General features: G+C 43.5%; 1 protein-coding gene across 2 annotated transcripts; it reads right to left on the bottom strand.

The window, feature by feature from the left end:
- Window positions 1-4,459: 4,459 nt before the first annotated feature.
- SPP2 (secreted phosphoprotein 2) lies at window positions 4,460-17,057 on the bottom strand. Of its 2 annotated transcripts, none has more exons than XM_064452174.1 (7): window positions 16,947-17,057; window positions 16,718-16,842; window positions 15,289-15,411; window positions 13,648-13,758; window positions 11,957-12,011; window positions 11,465-11,572; window positions 4,460-4,894 (listed from the first exon to the last, which is right to left on the bottom strand). In XM_064452174.1, the coding sequence occupies exons 1-6, from the start codon at window positions 16,993-16,995 to the stop codon at window positions 11,475-11,477; spliced, it is 561 nt and encodes a 186-aa protein (XP_064308244.1). In that variant the 5' UTR covers window positions 16,996-17,057; the 3' UTR covers window positions 4,460-4,894; window positions 11,465-11,474. The 2 variants fall into 2 exon arrangements, with proteins under 2 accessions (XP_064308244.1, XP_064308243.1); XM_064452173.1 differs by having other exon boundaries at window positions 4,460-4,891.
- Between the last annotated feature and the right edge of the window lie 772 nt (window positions 17,058-17,829).

The following is a 17,829-nucleotide window of genomic DNA, read 5'->3' as shown; positions in this document are numbered from 1 at the left end:
TGTCAAGCACTATGTGCAGCAATTATCACTGAGCATGTATGGTGGGATGGCAGAGTCTTGGAAACTAAATGCTATGGCACTCTGCAGCCCAAATACCGCTGTGTTTCCCCAAGTGTTGACATAAGGGCAAGAAGGGAACTAAGCCCGGTTTCTCTGCAACGCCACTGTAAGTTGTCATCCTTCACCAGTACCACACGATGGGAATTCCTGCTCAGATGTTACCAGGATAAAAGTGTTGGGGTGTACAGAAAAAAAAAGAAAATGCATATATAAAGGACTGATTCTGCCAGGAATGCAGGATTTACTACCTTGTCATAGAGAGTAAAAAGTCAGCAGTTTCCCTCCTTCCACAAACTGAGGTGCTGGAGGTCTGCGTAGGAAATGCTGGCTGTGTGCAGGGACAGATCTCCTGACACTGACCCTGCCACAGCAGGCAGTGCGGTTGCTCCTACTCATTCCCCGAATTATTGCACGAGTCCAAATCAACGTAAGTCCTCACTTCTTTCCTCATCCTACAACTGCTGCAGATGCTCTGCATTGAAAGGGTGACTACATTTCTACCTTCTGGTGAGGCAAGGCTCAAACAAACTGCCACAAAGTCCCTGTATGGAGCAACCCCCAGTCTAATACCTCATGGGTTTGCTGTCTCCCTTCAGACATAGCTCCCACTTTTACTGCCTCAGAGTTTCTGAATGACCTCAAAGTCTACAAGAGGAGAATTTCTATTCCACAGTAAGTAGCATCTCTAAGCAGCATGGGAAAAGCTCCCTCCCTGTCCCTGCTGCTGCATAAATCTTCACTCTCCAAGCAAAATCCAACAACAAAACTAGTGGCCCACTTGCACAGAGCCTGCCTCCTCCTTGGTGTACTTTGCTCTGCACCTTCCTTGCTCATTGCAGCGTTCCTCCTTTCTGTGCTAAACGCAGAATGCTCATGTCCCTTGTACAACATAGAAGAAAGACAATATGTTACCTAACGAACTCCAGCATAACACCCTGGTTATCACTTAGCAAAGCTACCATGAGTAGTAACTCAGGGAGAGTGGCTACAGAGAACAGAGCATGCAAATGGGATGAGTCATGCAAAATATTTCTTGATGCAGGAATGCAAAAAGGGCTTGATGATAAAGTTCTCCATTTGAGCTTGTTCCCTCCAAGGGAGGCAGTTTTGGAGCCTGCCAGTGTACTTGGAGGCTGGGACTCCACAAGTGTGAGGACATGGCTGAATACAAACAGAACCAGGACCCCACAGAATTCCAGGCTTCAGTCGCAGAGAGGAGAGATTTGCTTTTGGATGTGGTTGTGGTATTTCAGACCAAACTCTCAGACATGGGAGCTGCAACTATCATAGATATGTTGGAGCAACAAGCGCTTGAGTCAGCGACTTGAGACCACAAAAGACTTGAGTAATGCAGACAAAGAAAATATTACTCCCCAGCGCCAGATAAACATCTGCACAGCAGATGCCACATCAGCTTCTAGGTGTGAAGGTATTTGCATACATAAAACAAGGAGCTTAAAGTACCTGGAACCCATTCTGCTGGGGGGGAAAAGAAGTGTTTTCTTTGCCTTTTTTTTTTCCCCAAGAAAAGTACATATATAATTAGCACATAGGTGTCTAATTTATGGAGAAGGCTGGCCTTTCATTGCTTTCATTTTGTCTCTCAAAAGGAGATGTTTCAGTCCATGCACATGCTGCGATTGTGCTTGCCAGCAGACAAGCTCCTGCCCTCGTTCCCAAGGGATGTGACTCCAAAGTCCTGCCTTCTGAGCAGTTTTTGCTCATGGGACACCTGTGTTAGCAATGCTAAGAGATCAGAAGACCTTTCTATACAAGGATCGCACCTGGAGGTCAGAGGCAATCTTAGTTTTCATTCTTTAACAGTGGTAAGATTTTTTGGCCCAGACAATAACTGTGAATACATAATAATCTAAATGTCCAGGCATTGCCAGTCACAATGTAGTGGCAGTATATCCCATGAGTCATGGAAATCACTGCAGGGACAGATCTCTGCCACTGAACTTCTGTACAAAGAGGGCAGAAAAGGTAAATTAACGATGCTGAAAGTAGGTTCCTGAAGGAAAGTGGGTTGGCGTTGGTTTGGTTTTTGGTTTTGGGTTTTTTTTTTTTCAAACACTTGTATGCTTACAGATGGTTATTTCCCCAAACACAATGGGGCAAGGGAGAGGCTGTGTTCATCATTCCAGCATCATCTAGCCAGCCTTTAGCTCAAAGACAAGTTTTCTACTCCAGGTCTTGAAAGACCCACTATCAAACTCAGTTGCCTCTTCTCTTTTCCCAGACATACAGAGCTCTATGTCCATACAAGGATTTTGTAGCAAATATGCTCCCCTCCTCTTCCACTGATGCAGAGGCCTGCCATTTTCAAATCAGCAAAATATGTCTGCTTTCAGGCCAGGAGAACTGTCTGTTGGGAACTAGAAAAAGCAAGAGTGAAATAGGTAAGAGTACAAGAACAGCTGAGGCTGGCTCATGTGTCAAACACCTCATCCCTTCCAAAAGACAAAGTATGGACTTAGAGGAATAGCCCAGGAAGTTCTTATGCCTTTGCTTAGGACAGGAAGACATACCTGTCTGCATGAGATGACAAAGACCACAATCACTTGAGCTCAGGAGTTTCAGAAAGCGACTAAGCTGTTTGTTTCCACCAGCTTTTGAATTAGGAGTCACAGTTCTACCTAAAATTAGCACAAAGGTGTGAAGTCACCCCTATTACGAAGAAGATGCTCAGCAAAAACTACTTGACTGCAGCAGAGAAACAGATTATGCAAGGACTCTGGAGCTGTGCATTCACAGCCAAGGAAGGGGTGATGTTCCCAATATTGTAGACGCAGGCAAAGCAAAACCACCTCGAGAGTAGAAAACAGCCCTTCCTCTGCTGGACGTCTACTCTACACCTTATCAGCACCTTCCACTTCCTTCTCTTCCCTGCTGCTGCTATGGGTAATCACTGAGGGATCCCCTGACAATGTGTTGTCATGCTTATGAGACAGAAATCCCTACAAATCAGGTTACCTTGCTGCAATCAGTAAGGAAATTTAACTGAGAGGCAAATCGGATGGGAGAGCTGATTTAGAGAGAAAAGTCAGTTTATTTTGAAAGGAGGAACAGTTGCATAACTGATAAGGAGCCAACAACCAATTCTGCAGCTCCCATGACCCCCGCTTACCGAGAAAGACAGCTGAGTACTAGGGAGTGCAACAGCAAAACTGCAAACCAAGCCAGCGCGCTGTGCGATGGGAGTGAACAGGGATGGAAATGGATCTTAAAACCCAGCTGATACTTTTTCCTACAGGAGACAGCTTTATTATGTCCGCATGTTTTAAATATTTCTTTGGCTCCAAGTGGCACTGTTGTATTCCACCAGATATCCAACTAATTTTACTGTTTCTGTCTCAGAAAATTCACCTATTACTTCGATCCAGTTTGGCACAAAGCCGTCGTGAGCATAACAGAAAACACCTAGCTGGATCTCCAGTGCTCAGGCAACGGGCACCTCCCCCCAGAGGCCTCTTCCCTCCCATAGCAGAAAAAACAGAGCTGGAAACAGAGAAGGAAAGACATAAAGAAACTGAGAAAAGTACATTCGATCCCAAAACTGCAGAATCCTCACCTGGTTTATTCCCATTGCAGCCAGGAGCAGTGGAAAGCTATGCTCCTCAGAGTGCTTGGTAAGAGGAAAACTGCTTCATTGGGGTCTCAGATCAGGTAAGATCCATAGCTCATGTACTATGCAACCGCCCAAACACGCTGGCTACAGGAAGAGTCTCTGGACTGCAGTTTGAAGCAGGGGCTGCAGCTCAGTCGGGAGAGACTCATCACACCACAGGGCTGCTCAATCCCTATAATCCTGCTGATCCAGGCACCGGCATGACCAACCTAGGTTGTGGATGCACCTTTGCTGTTATTCCAACTGCATAAAAAACCCCACCTCTTCAGTTCCTTAACTATGTACAAAAGACTTTCCTACATGACTGCTTTTGTAGGAACACTTTCTGTTCCCTATTTGCAGATGACTTGTGGATGTCCAGCGTGGTCACACCTGTGTTAGGTGAACTAGGTGTGCACAGAAGCACAGCCCCAATACCAGCCTACACCAAAGAGCAAACTTGGTGGTAAAGCCTTAAAAAAACCAAACAACAAAACCCACCCCAAAACCACAGACTAAACTCTCCCTCCCCAAAGGGCTGCAGGGGGAGCTCTGTTGCACAGAGTGGAGACAAAGGGACAAGGCTAAAAAGACCTGTTTCCCAGGATGGAAACACATCAAAGGGCTGCTCTAAGCTGGCCTTGTTCCAAAAACTATTAGTACCTGGCAATCACTGTCATTAGCTTCCCTCATCTCCCCAGATTAGTGGTCAACTATCCGTTAAAGCAAGATTGCTGGTGGGCTAAAACTCATGCCTTTGGATCTATAACAAGACACCTTGTCCACCGCTGTTGTACCCCAGAGAAAAAAAGGAATTAAGTGCCTTTATTAGTTTGAATAAATCAATAATTAGCTACAAGCATTACAGAAAATTACAAGCAACCAGAGAGCAATGCAGAACAAACAGGTGGAATAATGATCCTTTAATAGCGTCATTATGAGGTGGTACAACACATACTGAACACATTTATGCTAGGTGTCTGAGACAGTCCTCCCAGTGAGCTCTAGCACATCAGAAGACGGCTATCGACTGACAAGCGCACGCATTTAGCATCTCATGAGCTCATCCAATGGTTATTTGACATTACAGCAGAAAGTAAGTTTAGGGAAAGACTGTTACTTCATTACAGAATAGTTTTCCATGAAAAAGAAAAGGAAATAGCATCGGGTTCTTTCTTCACGTGCTGGATCTTTGATTCTTGATTCTTCTCATTCTCCAATCTACTTTAAAAAAAGGGAGGGGGGGAAGAAACGTCCAGCTCAAAATTTGTCTCATACTTCACAGAACTAACCAAACATCCGTGGCATCAGAGAAAATGCATTCAGCTTCACTGAGTTGCTTATTAATTTGTTGAGTGTCAGAATCACACCATGAGGAATCCGTAAAAAGAAACCTGCATATGGAAAACACTTCACATGCGCAAAAATGTCATGTCAATTACTAATTAGTGAAAAAAGGAAAAAATAAAAGAATGAGACTGCTAGAAAAATTAACAACAGTGAAATAAGTAACACAGGACACAAATCAACATATATTGTAAAGTCTCAAAAGCAGAGATGGTTGAGGCTATAAGCTGGTCTTCTGAGAAATGTATCTGAATTAAGAGCTACAATATGCACAAGAAATTTGAGGTATGTTTTTCTAAGAGAACATGTGACTGCTGCTACAGACTGCTGTAGCCTACACTGAACCTTCAGCAAGTTGTCACCATGGCAACCTGAAATTTTTCTGTAAGACAATTTTGTTAGCAGAATTTCAGGGATAGATTTGTGCCAGAAAGGAGTGTCCACACATGTGGTAGTGACAGATATAGTGAACCTCTGAGAACAGCTTGTCCAGGAGCGCCTGGGTCCTGCCTAGCCCTGGAGATAGGGGATGCAGGCCAAAGAACCAGGACCAGCTGCTACACCCATCACTGGGGACTAAGTGACAAGAGAAGAAACAGGAACAAGTGGGAACATGGGAAATTCCAGCTCAGTTTACAGAAAAATCTTCCCCCATGTTATAATTAATTTAGCCTTAAACGGAATTTCAATTAAAGTTTACAATTTATTGAAATGAGACAAGCAAGCAGAGCTGGATGCATGGGGAATCCTTCCACCTAACGTGCATCCCGTCATACAATACTACAGGGTTTATATTCAGTTACTTAATTAATAACGATTAGTAAAAGCACGCCTAAGTTGACACTCATTGGTCAGTGATAAGCATCCCACTTGCCGTTGGTCAGCCGTATTTAAATTAGCCACGCTTGCCATGTAGATTAGCACGCATGCTCTTTACAGGTGTGGGGGGGGGCAAGTCTTTTTGGTCCTGAATTGGGTCGGTGGTCGCAATCTCCCCCTGCCGGAGTTACCTTTCCCCCAGTTTTCATGCTTCAGCGCCTTCTGAGCCAAGAAGTTCCCTGTTATCACTACTGGCTGATTTGTGGCCTTCCCTTATCTTGGCACTCTCCTTTGTATCAGGATGTTTCCACTGTTAGTAAAAAATCGCCAATCAACATTCCAACCATTAAGACAGTTAGCAAGTCAATTGAACGGCCCTCGGTTACACAAGCACAAACAGTTCCATATTGACACGAATCAGATGAACACATTTTATACCCCAGGAGTGGTCCACCACTGCGCATGGAGCCCAGAGAGGATGAGGGATCTATATCCTGGAATATTCAAACCTCATGAAACTGGCCCTGCTTTGATCAGGGGTCAAGCTTCCAGAGGTCCCTCCCAACCTGCATAATTCTGTGACAAGCACATTTCTAGTGCTTGCAAAATGCAACATTGAGCAGTGGGCTGGAAGACAGCTGAGAGCCCTTTCTGTTCCTCCACTGAAGTCCTGTTCCTCATTGAAGTCTCCAGCAATTAAATTAAGGGGCTTGCAATGAAGCCTTAAAGGCTTAGTGAAGTCTAAGGAATCACCCAAGCTCTGCATTCTCCAGAAACAGGAACAATTTTCTCAGTGCAGAGTGGGTCTAATCTTTCAAAACAGATCCAGAAGACGTGGACAAAGGACAAGGCAAAAATCGCTGCCATTTAGAATAAATAGCAACAATTCTCCTCTCTGCTGTAACGCCTCTGCTTCATCCCCACACCCTGATCTGACCTGAGCATCAGAAAAGGTCCTGCCTGGGTCTGTTTCGGTTTCAGTCCTTCACCTCTGAACAGTTGAAAGAATGCTGTCTTCTCTGCTACAGTACATCACAGGTGCCAGGTGACACCAAGGACTTTGCTATCACAGAAGGATTCCAAGGCAGGAGGAATATAATGGTAGCCTGTCATTTCTCCTCCACGTTGCCTAAGCGATAAATTGCTCTAGCTCTCACTCTCAAAGCTGATCTGATACAGACCTCATGTACTATGCAACAAATCCCATTCTGCAGGGATTTTCCTTCCCTCTGATGCTTCACTTTTTTCCCCAGAAAGCAATAAGCTGCTTTCTGAGAACTGTAGAAAATGTGGTGAGTGAATGGAGAGGGGGAAAAAAAAAAAAAAAAGACAGAAAATAGGAATCCATGAAAATACAAAATTGGAACTAAAATCAAGCAGCTTCTTAATGAGGACACTGGGGATAAAAAGCTTTTCTTTCCATGCCCCAGGAGGGTTATGCACCCTACTCCATTATTATTTTTCTAGAAGACACACAAACAAGCATCCATTTCATTTTGAAGGGTGGATCCTGGATTTCTTGGGTATGAGCAGAAGAGGCCCAATGTTGCCAGTTATTCTTCCACTGAAAAAAATTAAAATCCCCTAATGTTCAAGGATGCCAATCTATTCACTTCTGCTTCTGCAAGGCTGCTAATCAACTTGTAACAACTGCCATCACCACATTCTTGCCAGCAGTGAGCTATGCCAGGTAAGAATTCAGCCAGAGAGTTGTTTTAATAAAATGTAAAAAACTTGAGGAGAAAATCACAGCCCCTTGGCTTGATGCAGAAGTCATCTGATTGCCAAAAAACTATTTCCTTGTGTGATTAATGACAGTAAGAGAAAAATCAGTATTCACAATCTACGTGCATATTGCAAGAAAAGGCAGGAGCTCTCTCCTTAATTTTCCTGTTCAAGGAAATGAAGCACAGCTGATGAGACATAAGTCATAGGTCGGACTCCACCCTGCACAAAGACAACTGCCTTAGGCATTTGATTTTGGAAGAGCAGAGCGTTGGGGCCCCTTTCTCTCTTTTGCTTTCTGGGGTTCAAGGTGTTAGGCAAGTTTGAGACATTTTTTAGGCTCCTTTTTGTGATTCAGAGCCACGAACGCCATAAAGCAGATTCCAGCTAAATGGAACCCATAATTCTACACACCTGTGCACTCTCAAAAAGCCTTTCACATTGTGTGTGTGTTTGTGCTAAACAGCATCCTTCTCAGAGCAGGAGTCCCTCCTCCCTAAAAATTTCAGCAGAGGATTGACTGCGTCACTAACATGCCCTTTGCTGACACTGTGGCAACTGACAGAGCTCCAACAAGCTCCGCACATACTTGGCAGGCCAAGCTAACTAATGACCTTAACACTTGTTGCAGGCTACGGCTGTTAATCGGTGATCAGCTGTTGTACAGCAGCTGGCTCTCCTGCTGTCACTTGCTCATGTGCCTGAGCTATCTGTTGGAAAAACTGTTCCATACCATGACATGTGAATTTTACAATCTTCCCAGTTCCAGAGGTGCACTAGGAAATAAATCCAGAAAATCTGATTAGGATTTGTCACTGGAGTAAGCTCATTAATCATTGACGTGGTTCTTTCATATGCAGTTTGCTAACTGCTTCAGGCATCAGCAGACTTGTAGGTCTCAAGACTGCAGACTTGAAAAAGTTCTTTATACAACAATTGCACCGATTTTTTTTCCTCTTGAATATTTCACACATTCTAATAAATAAAAAGAGCCATAAAGCACCAGTGAGATTGTTTAGCCTAACTTCTTGCATTAAGTCAGGCACAGGATTCCCCTGAAATAACTCCTGAAATAATTAGCCAAAAATATTAGATTTAGCTCAGAAAATGTAAAATCCAGCATGAAAAACTCTTTCAGCCACTTGCCTTAGTAATTTTTGCAGTAGTCAGTTCCCGACACTGTTGCATAAAAAAAAAAAAATCACATTTCATTTCTCACCTGAACTTGTCTAGATTTGCCTGTCAACAACAGGTCCTTTGAGTAAGAGATAGAAGCCTTCTATTATTAAATTGCTGTTTCCCCAGCCTCCCCCAAAATATTCTCAGCTAAGCAAAGACAGCTGAGCAATTGCCATCTCACAACACAGCACGTATTTCCCATGCCCCAAACGCCACCATCACAGTAAAGCTTGTAATAATGCCAGCCATGATCCCACAGGTGCCAAAAAGCAAGGAAAAAAGCCATGAATAATTTTACCAGGCCTCAAACACATGAAATAATTTGGACAGAGGCTCCAACTTAAACCTGTGGATGAAGCACTCTAATTCTAGATACAAGTGAAATTGAGAAGACTGCTCTCTAGACTTTACAGCTAATAATAAGTCAAATCAATAAAAACAAAAGAAACAAGGAATATTGACGGGGTTTGAAAACCTCCCTTAATCTCATGGTGTATCTGCCTCTGACATGTCCAAAACCTAGGGCACAGGTATGAAACACAGCTCCATACTGACACTTGCAACCTATCTTCAAGAGCCAGCAGAAACTATTAAAACTCAAGCTGCACAGGAATTCAAGAACCATAAATTTCTCCCCATTTGTTTCATATTCTCTTTCAAGAAGACTTTACAGCTTGCTTTTGGTTTAGAAATTTGTTACACATTAGATCCAGTAACACAAAACATTTGCAATTACTGCTTAGTGGGAATAGCCCCTCTTGAAAGCCAAAGAATTTATTTTAAAAACCTAGCATTTTCCAAATGTAAAGAAAAGGATATCTGCCCATTTCAAGCACAATGGCCTCCTTCCCCACAACTTTTCTGGAGGATCAGTTGAAGAAAGTTCAACCCAAATTCACCCAACCAGACTGAGAGAGTTTGGTTCTCAGAAGCCAATAATGGTCAGGCTCTTAAAATTTGTCCCTCTCTTCTCTGGAACGGGTGGTCAACCTTACGCTACTCTTCAGTAAGCCTCAGTCTTTCCACATCATCTCCTTGGATTAAAGCTACCCAGAAGGACACAGAGTGCCACTGTAACATGCTCAAGGAATTTCAGAGACATTTAGAAAAGTTAGAGATTCCTATAAAAGGAAAGGAAGTAATTAAAACAGCACATCACCTTTACTGGCTCATGGATAAACTAAAATAGCATATGGATTTAATGAAATCATTTTTACAAAGACAGACCTGACCTAGCAGAATGACTGGGTTTTCCTTTCATATCTAGTTTCCAGGAGAGTAGGGGGTACATCTCCTTCAACACATATAGGTTTACCGCAGATATGCTTATGAGTAACATGTGTGAGTTTTCAGTGAGTCATCGGTACTAAATTACATCTCAAACTGTCTTGTTTCCAATGCAGCAGGCCTGCATTGAGTTCCACATACAAGGAGCATTCAGTTCTGGCACTCTCTACAGGGACAGAGACCTGCTAATGATATGTACCCAAGTGAGTGAGCAAAACCTTTTTAATCAGAAAGACATAACTAAGTAATTTCCTCCTCCTTTCCCAACTACATTAAAACTGTTCAGCATGCCAAAGAATAATCTCCATTCTGTGTTGCCAAAACTCTTTTGAAAATAATTCCCTTTAGATTAACTCTTAGGATGGCAGGTAAAATATCAGCAGCAATTAGAGCTGCTCCCACGTGGAGCCTCAGAAGTAGGTCAGCAAGGGTGGTGTCTGTAGGATAGGCCTTGTCAGCTCCGAAGAATCATGACTGCCTTTCATTATCATTCCCATTAATTGGGCTCCAAACATTTCCTCTGCAGCAAACACTTGCCCTGGGTAAACTGCATCTTGGTTCTCCCATATACCTTACTACCACATTCATTTTTTGTTTGCTGAACTGTGTGGCCTCAGGGCCCTATCACACCAGATTCAGCACAAAGACATGGCCATTCCCCCAAGAGTTTGCAGTGTAAATAGACAAGTCGTGGGTGTGAGGAGAGCACCAGTGCAAAAACGGTAGGTGACTTGATGAAAGACTGGGGCAGAATGGGGCACCCAACAACTCATCTGTGTCTCTGCCAATACGCAGCCAGGGCATGTTCCAGATCCCACAGCCAAGTGATACACCCCTGCTCAGGGCAAATAGTTTGGGTAAGGTCCAAAGTGTCCATGAAACATTAGACAGAAACATGTCTTTGCCAGCCAAGAGAGATAGAGGCAAAAAGGCAGAACTGTAGCTCAAGGCTTGAGCCCTGTGCTAAACTCAGGCCAGCAGACCGGTTTTCTTGCACACTGTTCACTCTATCTGCACACCAGGACACTGGTGTTTGTGTGGGCATGTGGGATGGGCTACTCGAGAGCAAGTGAAAGCCATGAGCTCTGGAGTTAGGTGTCTTCCTAGAAGTGAAGCAACAAGAAGAAGATCAAACACATCTTCTGCTGCCTTGGCAACTGATGAGACCGTTGTTCTGTGAGACCTCCTGTAGGCACCAGAGGTTGCCACCCCATCCACATTTGTCGATGGTGCAGATAGTGCTGTTTGCACTCTGTGTCACTGAGTTTCCGCATAAGCAAGTCCTACAAACCCCCAGAGTAAAATGGCTTTTAACATTCTCGCAGCCAAGAAGCACATTCCCAAAGAGGTCCTTTACCCTGAGCAGTCACTTCCCCACCCTGCTGCAAAACCTCCAGAACTAGGGTGCATAAAAGCTACACTTTGAATTGTACTCACCCAAACCATATTATTCAATCTTGACACGACTGAAATAGCTGGGTTTATGCCAGCCTCCACGGCCACCACCTCTTCCCCTTGAAGGGAAGGCTTCAGGAGCAAAGACATCTTTTAAAAAAAGAACACAGCGACATACATGAGTGTTACGTACTTTCAAACATGTTTATTCAGCATTCTACACAACATCAAGACAACCTCAAGGATGCACACAAGCACTGGTTATGAGAGCACAAATCTGGCAATCCAGAAGATGCTTACACAGAGTATACAAACCTCTGCATTGCCCTAACTTTGAGGACTAATGCCCTCACCACTTCCTCAATGAGGCCCCTGTCGGTCCAGGAGGAAACAGCTGGGCGTGACCCAAGCAAACTGTTGGCCTTCCATATTTTCTTCTCCCTCAGATGGATGACCTTCAGAAGGTCCAAGCAGATGATTCAAAGGGCAAACTAACATGTGCTAGGACAGTCTAGCATGGCAGAAATGGCTTACCTTCTCTGTGACTGCTGCCTCGCCTGTTGGGATTCATTATCGGCACATGCATCATCTGTAAATTAAAGACGATTCTTTAAAAAGCTCATCTGTCAAGAAGTCAGCTTATCCTTTTTTCCTCAGGTACTATGTGATCAGAAGTAATTCCAGACTCCATTATTAACTTCTCTGAAACAAGATTACTGCTGATACTATTGCAGGAAGCCTGCAGTTGCAGGTAGGTTCTCAGGTCAACATCTTTCATATTTAATACTTCACCTGACCTTCCTGTAGTGCAGATAAAACCAGGAGAGCAGAGCCTGGAGAGCAGAGTTATTCTGTTGTGGTTACGCAGGGCATCTCTTTACTCATTTATCCCAAATTACTCTTTTTAGAAAAGTTCTCTAGACTCTTTTTTTGTGGTCTCTATCCCAGTAATGTGATCCTAGCATCAGCCAATTTTAGTTCCTTCTTCTATCCAAATGCTACCAGCACTACAGGAGCTACGCCAACACCATCCACAGTGAACCAGGCTGAGATCTCTTGAACTGAGTTACAGCTCTAAATCAAGATCTGCAGTGCACTTGCTGCAGCCCTCTGCAGAAAGAAATATTTTCCTTTTCATGTGCAATAATCCCCTTTGGCATTTATTCCTTATTAACATTGCAGGAAATATATTCCCCAGCAGGAATATTGGCAGCAGTACCGAATCTTAAGTGATGGTTAAAGATGACTTACAGGAAGATATCTGCTTGTAAAAGTAAGTTTTTATACCGCGTATCCTATTAAACAAGAGGTATGCCTAACCCACAGAGGACAGACTGAACATCCAAGACTACCTTACTTATTTCAGTACTTCACATGCAGTCTTTCTGCTCTGCAAATCAAGACTTCCTGTGGTGCATTCACTAGCTAGCTCTGAATAGATATTCTGAGCAAAACAAAACAAATTGCAAGCTAATTTGGCAATTGAAACCAAGAGAAGGTGACACAGAATCCTATTTGCTTCAAGTTTTTCATTTAGTCACCTGCACTTTCCAAAAATAAAAGCTGTCCATATCCTCTGGCACCTTGCTTATGAAACTCTTTTTGGTCCCTGCATACAATCTTTGAGTACAACACCCACTGCAGATCTGTGCTGTAAGCACAGGCACCCAGTTTCAAGTGCTAGTTAATGGAAAAAGTGGACACTGGCATGATTTGAAAACAGCTAGCAGGAATTCACAGGTTAGGTTGGCATTTAATCACACCTTAAAAACCAAGTAAGAGCTCAAAAAAGGGAACACAAATCTCAGTAGAGCAACTGTTCTTCAGCTATACTGTGATTACATGCTCAGCTGAGAGCTGAGTTTGGTAACAGTGCCAGAGTCATCAGTATTTGTTTCTGTCTAAGATGTGCTAATCACTGTTCTCCAGGCACATACTTTATATGTCAATGAAGAAAGAGTGTCGGAGTTGGTGGATGTGCCAGACTGCCACAGAGATTCACACTCTCCCCAGGCATCCATCAAGCAAGGTCAGAGCTCTCAGCTGATGGAAAGCAAAGCATTACAGGAGATTGTGGATTTCAAACCACATTCAGTTTTCTGATCAAAACCTCCAACTGCAACAGGAGTCACTGTTTACACATATACACCTGACTTATCCTTAAAAGAAGATGAGCAGGATTTTTTCTCCCCCAGGCAGCAGAAATCAATTTTCCCCTTCCTTACCTCCTCGCTGCTCATTGATTCAGAGCTGGATGTGCCACGATGGCACTGCACGATAATGTTTGAGATCACCTCATCGGAGACTTCCACAACACTTCTGCAGAAAGCTGTTGGCTGTAACAGATCAAAATAGAGAAAATATCGTAGAGCAAAGCTATAGGGCAAACCCTATCATGGGAGTTTGACTGGGGGTGGAAGCCTGTACAAATTCCAAAAGGAAGAAACTCAAGCAAGATTATACACCTTAAAAATTTTTGGAGCAGACTGCAGCCGGATGAATATATTCTGGCAGCATACAACTACAAGTTATTGCTCCACAATTGCATGTTTGCTATATGAAGCCTTGAACCTGCTCAAGGTAGAAGAAAATCTCCAAATCCTTTTCGTGGCTCTGGCATCACTAAGCACAAGCAAAAGAGCTGTGCAGGGCTATGCTGATGGCAGCTCCAGCTCTAGAAGTTAAACTACTTTTAAAAAAGTTGTCTCTACTGTTTGACAGAAGCTCCAGCAAAACCTGCATCCAAGTTTGGAAAACAGAGATCCTTGCTCTATATTTCATGACATATTACCCCAAGAAGAAAAGAGGAGGGATGGTATCTGTTTAGGATACAGTGATAACTTCACAGCAGCCAACCCTTGGGTCTTTAAAGAAAACCTAGCAACAACCATCAATTCCACATTGTCCCACCTAAACACACACAAGCTGCTTAGCTCAAGAGACATTTAAACCCCACCCCTTCATGGAGTAAATTACCTCCTGAGGAAGTAGCTATGAGGGAAGCCTTTGTGCTACCTGTTCAGTGCCTCCCCAGAACCCCTCCTCTTCCCTAAAGACTGTTCTCAGGAAGGACAGATAAGTGTGGTAGCCATTCACAGAGGAAAAAGACACGAGAAGAGCTCAGCTTGGAGCAGCACAAAGAACCAGAGATAATCTCAGTGGAACCCTGACACACAGTATGGCGTCATTGCACACAGGGATTTAAGAGCTACTCCACATGCTTTGTAAGATATGTGCAAGCGGTTAGAACATAACCACTCAGCAGCTTGCAATGGGAGCCATGTTTTGTCAAAAATAACTGTCTGGAGAAGTCCAGATTCAAAGATTATGTATTTACACCAAAGCTGGTCACCTATGAATCAGAGTGCAGCAAGAGCTGTATCAAGAGCGTGATCCATGTTTCTTTCAAGCTGAAAAGAGTTGAAAATCTGAAAGATTAGCACTGTCAGCACAGGGTGAGAATCTGACTATATAGGAAGATAAGCCTTTATCTGGTGCCCAGATGCATGATAGACAAAAGCACGTCAAACCTCAGAATTTCCACACTCTTATCTTGGAAAAGAAGCCGCACCTTCCTTACAGGATTTGGTCCCAAAGAACACAGACACTTTCACTACATGCTGCTCCAGGACACTTATCCTCTCTTTTCAGCTCCGAGCAATTTCTCTATTCCCCACTGACCAGGCAGAAGAGCTTCCCAGCAGTGACCCTTCCCATCTAACACCTAATCCATGATGTAGGTTGTATTTGTTTGGGTTTGGTTTTGTTTTCATAAAGCCAGTCATTCTTCAGCAGTAGTGTTTCAACATGCCCTGAGAACATCCTGCATGGAAGGGGGGTTTCACATTCACACCAGATGCACTTACCACAAAAGGCCCAATTTTGAAGTCACATGTGAACGGGTCTCTCCCTGAAGCTTTTGTGCACACAGTTTCATGGATGCTGAACTGCAGCTCTAGTCTATAAGCATTGCTGTTCCACATGTCAACCTGGTAAAAGGAAGGTCAACGCAACATCTAATTAGTGCCTGTCATTCTTATATGACCACTACATGGCGATCTTGCTTCTTTGTAATGCAGAAGTAAGACATAAGGGCACTGTGGCTCAGTGTCCAATTTAGAGCAGATTACTGCATGTGAGAAAGGGTATTTTATTGTGGTCAGGAGTTACTCTTAGGCAGATTTGGTAACAGCAACATAGAACAGCTTTCCACAGGGGTTTCACTGAAACCCCACAGCCCAGTATGGGATCCTCCTACTGCTCAGAGTTAGTTGAGGGGACTATAGCTGTCAAAGGTAGATTACTCATGCATGCTACCCCCTCTTCTGTGGGAACCAGGGTGCTAACAGCTCTGTTTCAGATATCTAGGCTGCTGGGAAGTCTATTGCAAATACATGACTTGGAAAGTAAATCACGCAACTACAAGCAACTGAATTAACACAGTTTATAGAGTCGTCCCTGTCAGGTCGGGTGCCTCAATGAGCAGCGTGCATTGCTACACTGCAAGCTTCAGAGAGTTGCTTTTGTTGACACAGGATTTTCTTCTCTCCTTCTCTAATCCAGATGGGAGACTTAACAAAAAAATATAAACCACAAAACCCCCACTGCTTTTAAGCACATTTTTTTTCCAAACTAGATCAATCCAAAAGTCATCTTGTCATTCATTCTTGCAGAAGACGCCATCTATAGAAACAAAATGGTTCTGAGGATGCTCAGGAACATGGACATGATAACTTTAAATTAGGAAGCTTTAACTCCTTAACTCTGAGCATGCAATATAATTCATAGCAACACAAATGGATAAGGGTTTCCTGCCTGCATTTAGACACTAGTAGATTCAAACCAGAATTGATGTGTAGAGAGAGGCAGATGATGTAAACACAGATTAGAGAAAAGAATCCTAAAGCTGTCTGTGGTGGCATTTAATTAACAGTGCAGACATTCAGCTGAGACCTTCAGATAAACCAGGTTACTTTATGCCCAAAGCAAAGCTGTTAGCTGGAGGTATTTAAAAACAGCAGTTTTGAACAAAATCTTACAAGACATTTCACAAAGTTTTCTACTCTAGAGGTGCAAAATTTGAACTCCTAAATAATTTTTTAATTACAAACCAACATACAAAGAATGTTTAGGTTCCTAAAGCGATAGCTTCAGACAACGCCCCAAACCCACCCTCATCCAAGCAACATCAGACAACCCCAACTAAATCTGGGTTTCCAGGGTTGGGTGAAAAAGAGTTTTGCACCACAGCAAAGCATACTTCAGGTAAAGGATCTCCGTTGTCTGCGCACTTACTCTTGTGACATGGCTCCTGACAACACCGTACAGGTTTGTCCCCCAAGACTGAGAATTGACCCTTGCAATGGAAGCATTGAGAGCCTCTTCTGTGACAGGGAGTTCGTAGTCGTACACTGGAAACCCTGAGACAGAGGCATAGTTCCATTAGAAGTTTGGTGTAGTCTTGTACTTTTCCTTCCTAAACCATCGTAAGAAAGAGGATGTGGTTCCATTCTAAGCAACTTACCTGAACACGAGAAAATGCTCACTGTGAGGACAAAAATTAAGATACTCATGGCGTGACTTTCAAAATCCTCTGGTCTTTTCCTTTTCTAAGCTAGGGTTTCCAGTGCATATTCCTCTGGCTTTATATAAATGCAGCCTTGATCCTACACCTGACCTTCCTGTGTTCAAGCTCTGCTACAAACATTGCACTTTAAACAGAATTGATCTGAGAGTAAATATTTGCTGTCAGCTTTTCTCCATTTAGAGGTAGTTCTCTGATAAGAGATGGGCTGCAGTGTTGTTTTCCCAGCACTGTAACTTAGAGGAAGCACCAAATTCCTGATATCTCCATAGCCAAAGGCAAAACCTAGTTATTTTGTTCATTGTTAGCCATTAGTTATACTTTTAAAGCTGGTGAGTGAACTCCTTCCTTAGCACTGGACTGGTACCTTTGTGTCTTGGAAGCAACTGACAGCACTTACAAGCTGGCATTCCCTGAGGAGGGGGCGATTCCCCAGCATGGAATGGGAATCCACCCATGTGGACCTGTCTGACACCACCACCCTGCAGGCTCAAGCATCCAGCAGAAGCCCCCCTGACACAAGGCACACAGCAGACCATTGGGTCACCCCAGGTCTCTTTGTCTTGCAAGCTCCTGGAACCTCTGCTGTTTGGTACAAGCCAGAGAGCTTGTACCAAATTGCTTTGGCTCTTGCCAAGGCTGAGCCCAGCAAACCAAACAAGTGAGTGGCTGTGGACACTTGGTTTCCCCTGTCAGATCCCCTTGATGCTCAAGCTTCAGTTTCAGCACAGAAATTAATGGGATTTTTTGGAAAATTACAGCATGACTACAGTACTGAAAACATCATAAGGATGAGCTAGACATGACACCTCAGCACTTAGCT

This window comes from Phalacrocorax carbo, chromosome 5 (assembly GCF_963921805.1).
Source record: "Phalacrocorax carbo chromosome 5, bPhaCar2.1, whole genome shotgun sequence".
In the NCBI taxonomy this organism is placed as follows: Eukaryota; Metazoa; Chordata; class Aves; order Suliformes; family Phalacrocoracidae; genus Phalacrocorax; species Phalacrocorax carbo.
Note: the sequence above shows the minus strand (reverse complement) of the source record. Positions and strands in the feature narration are given on the sequence as shown.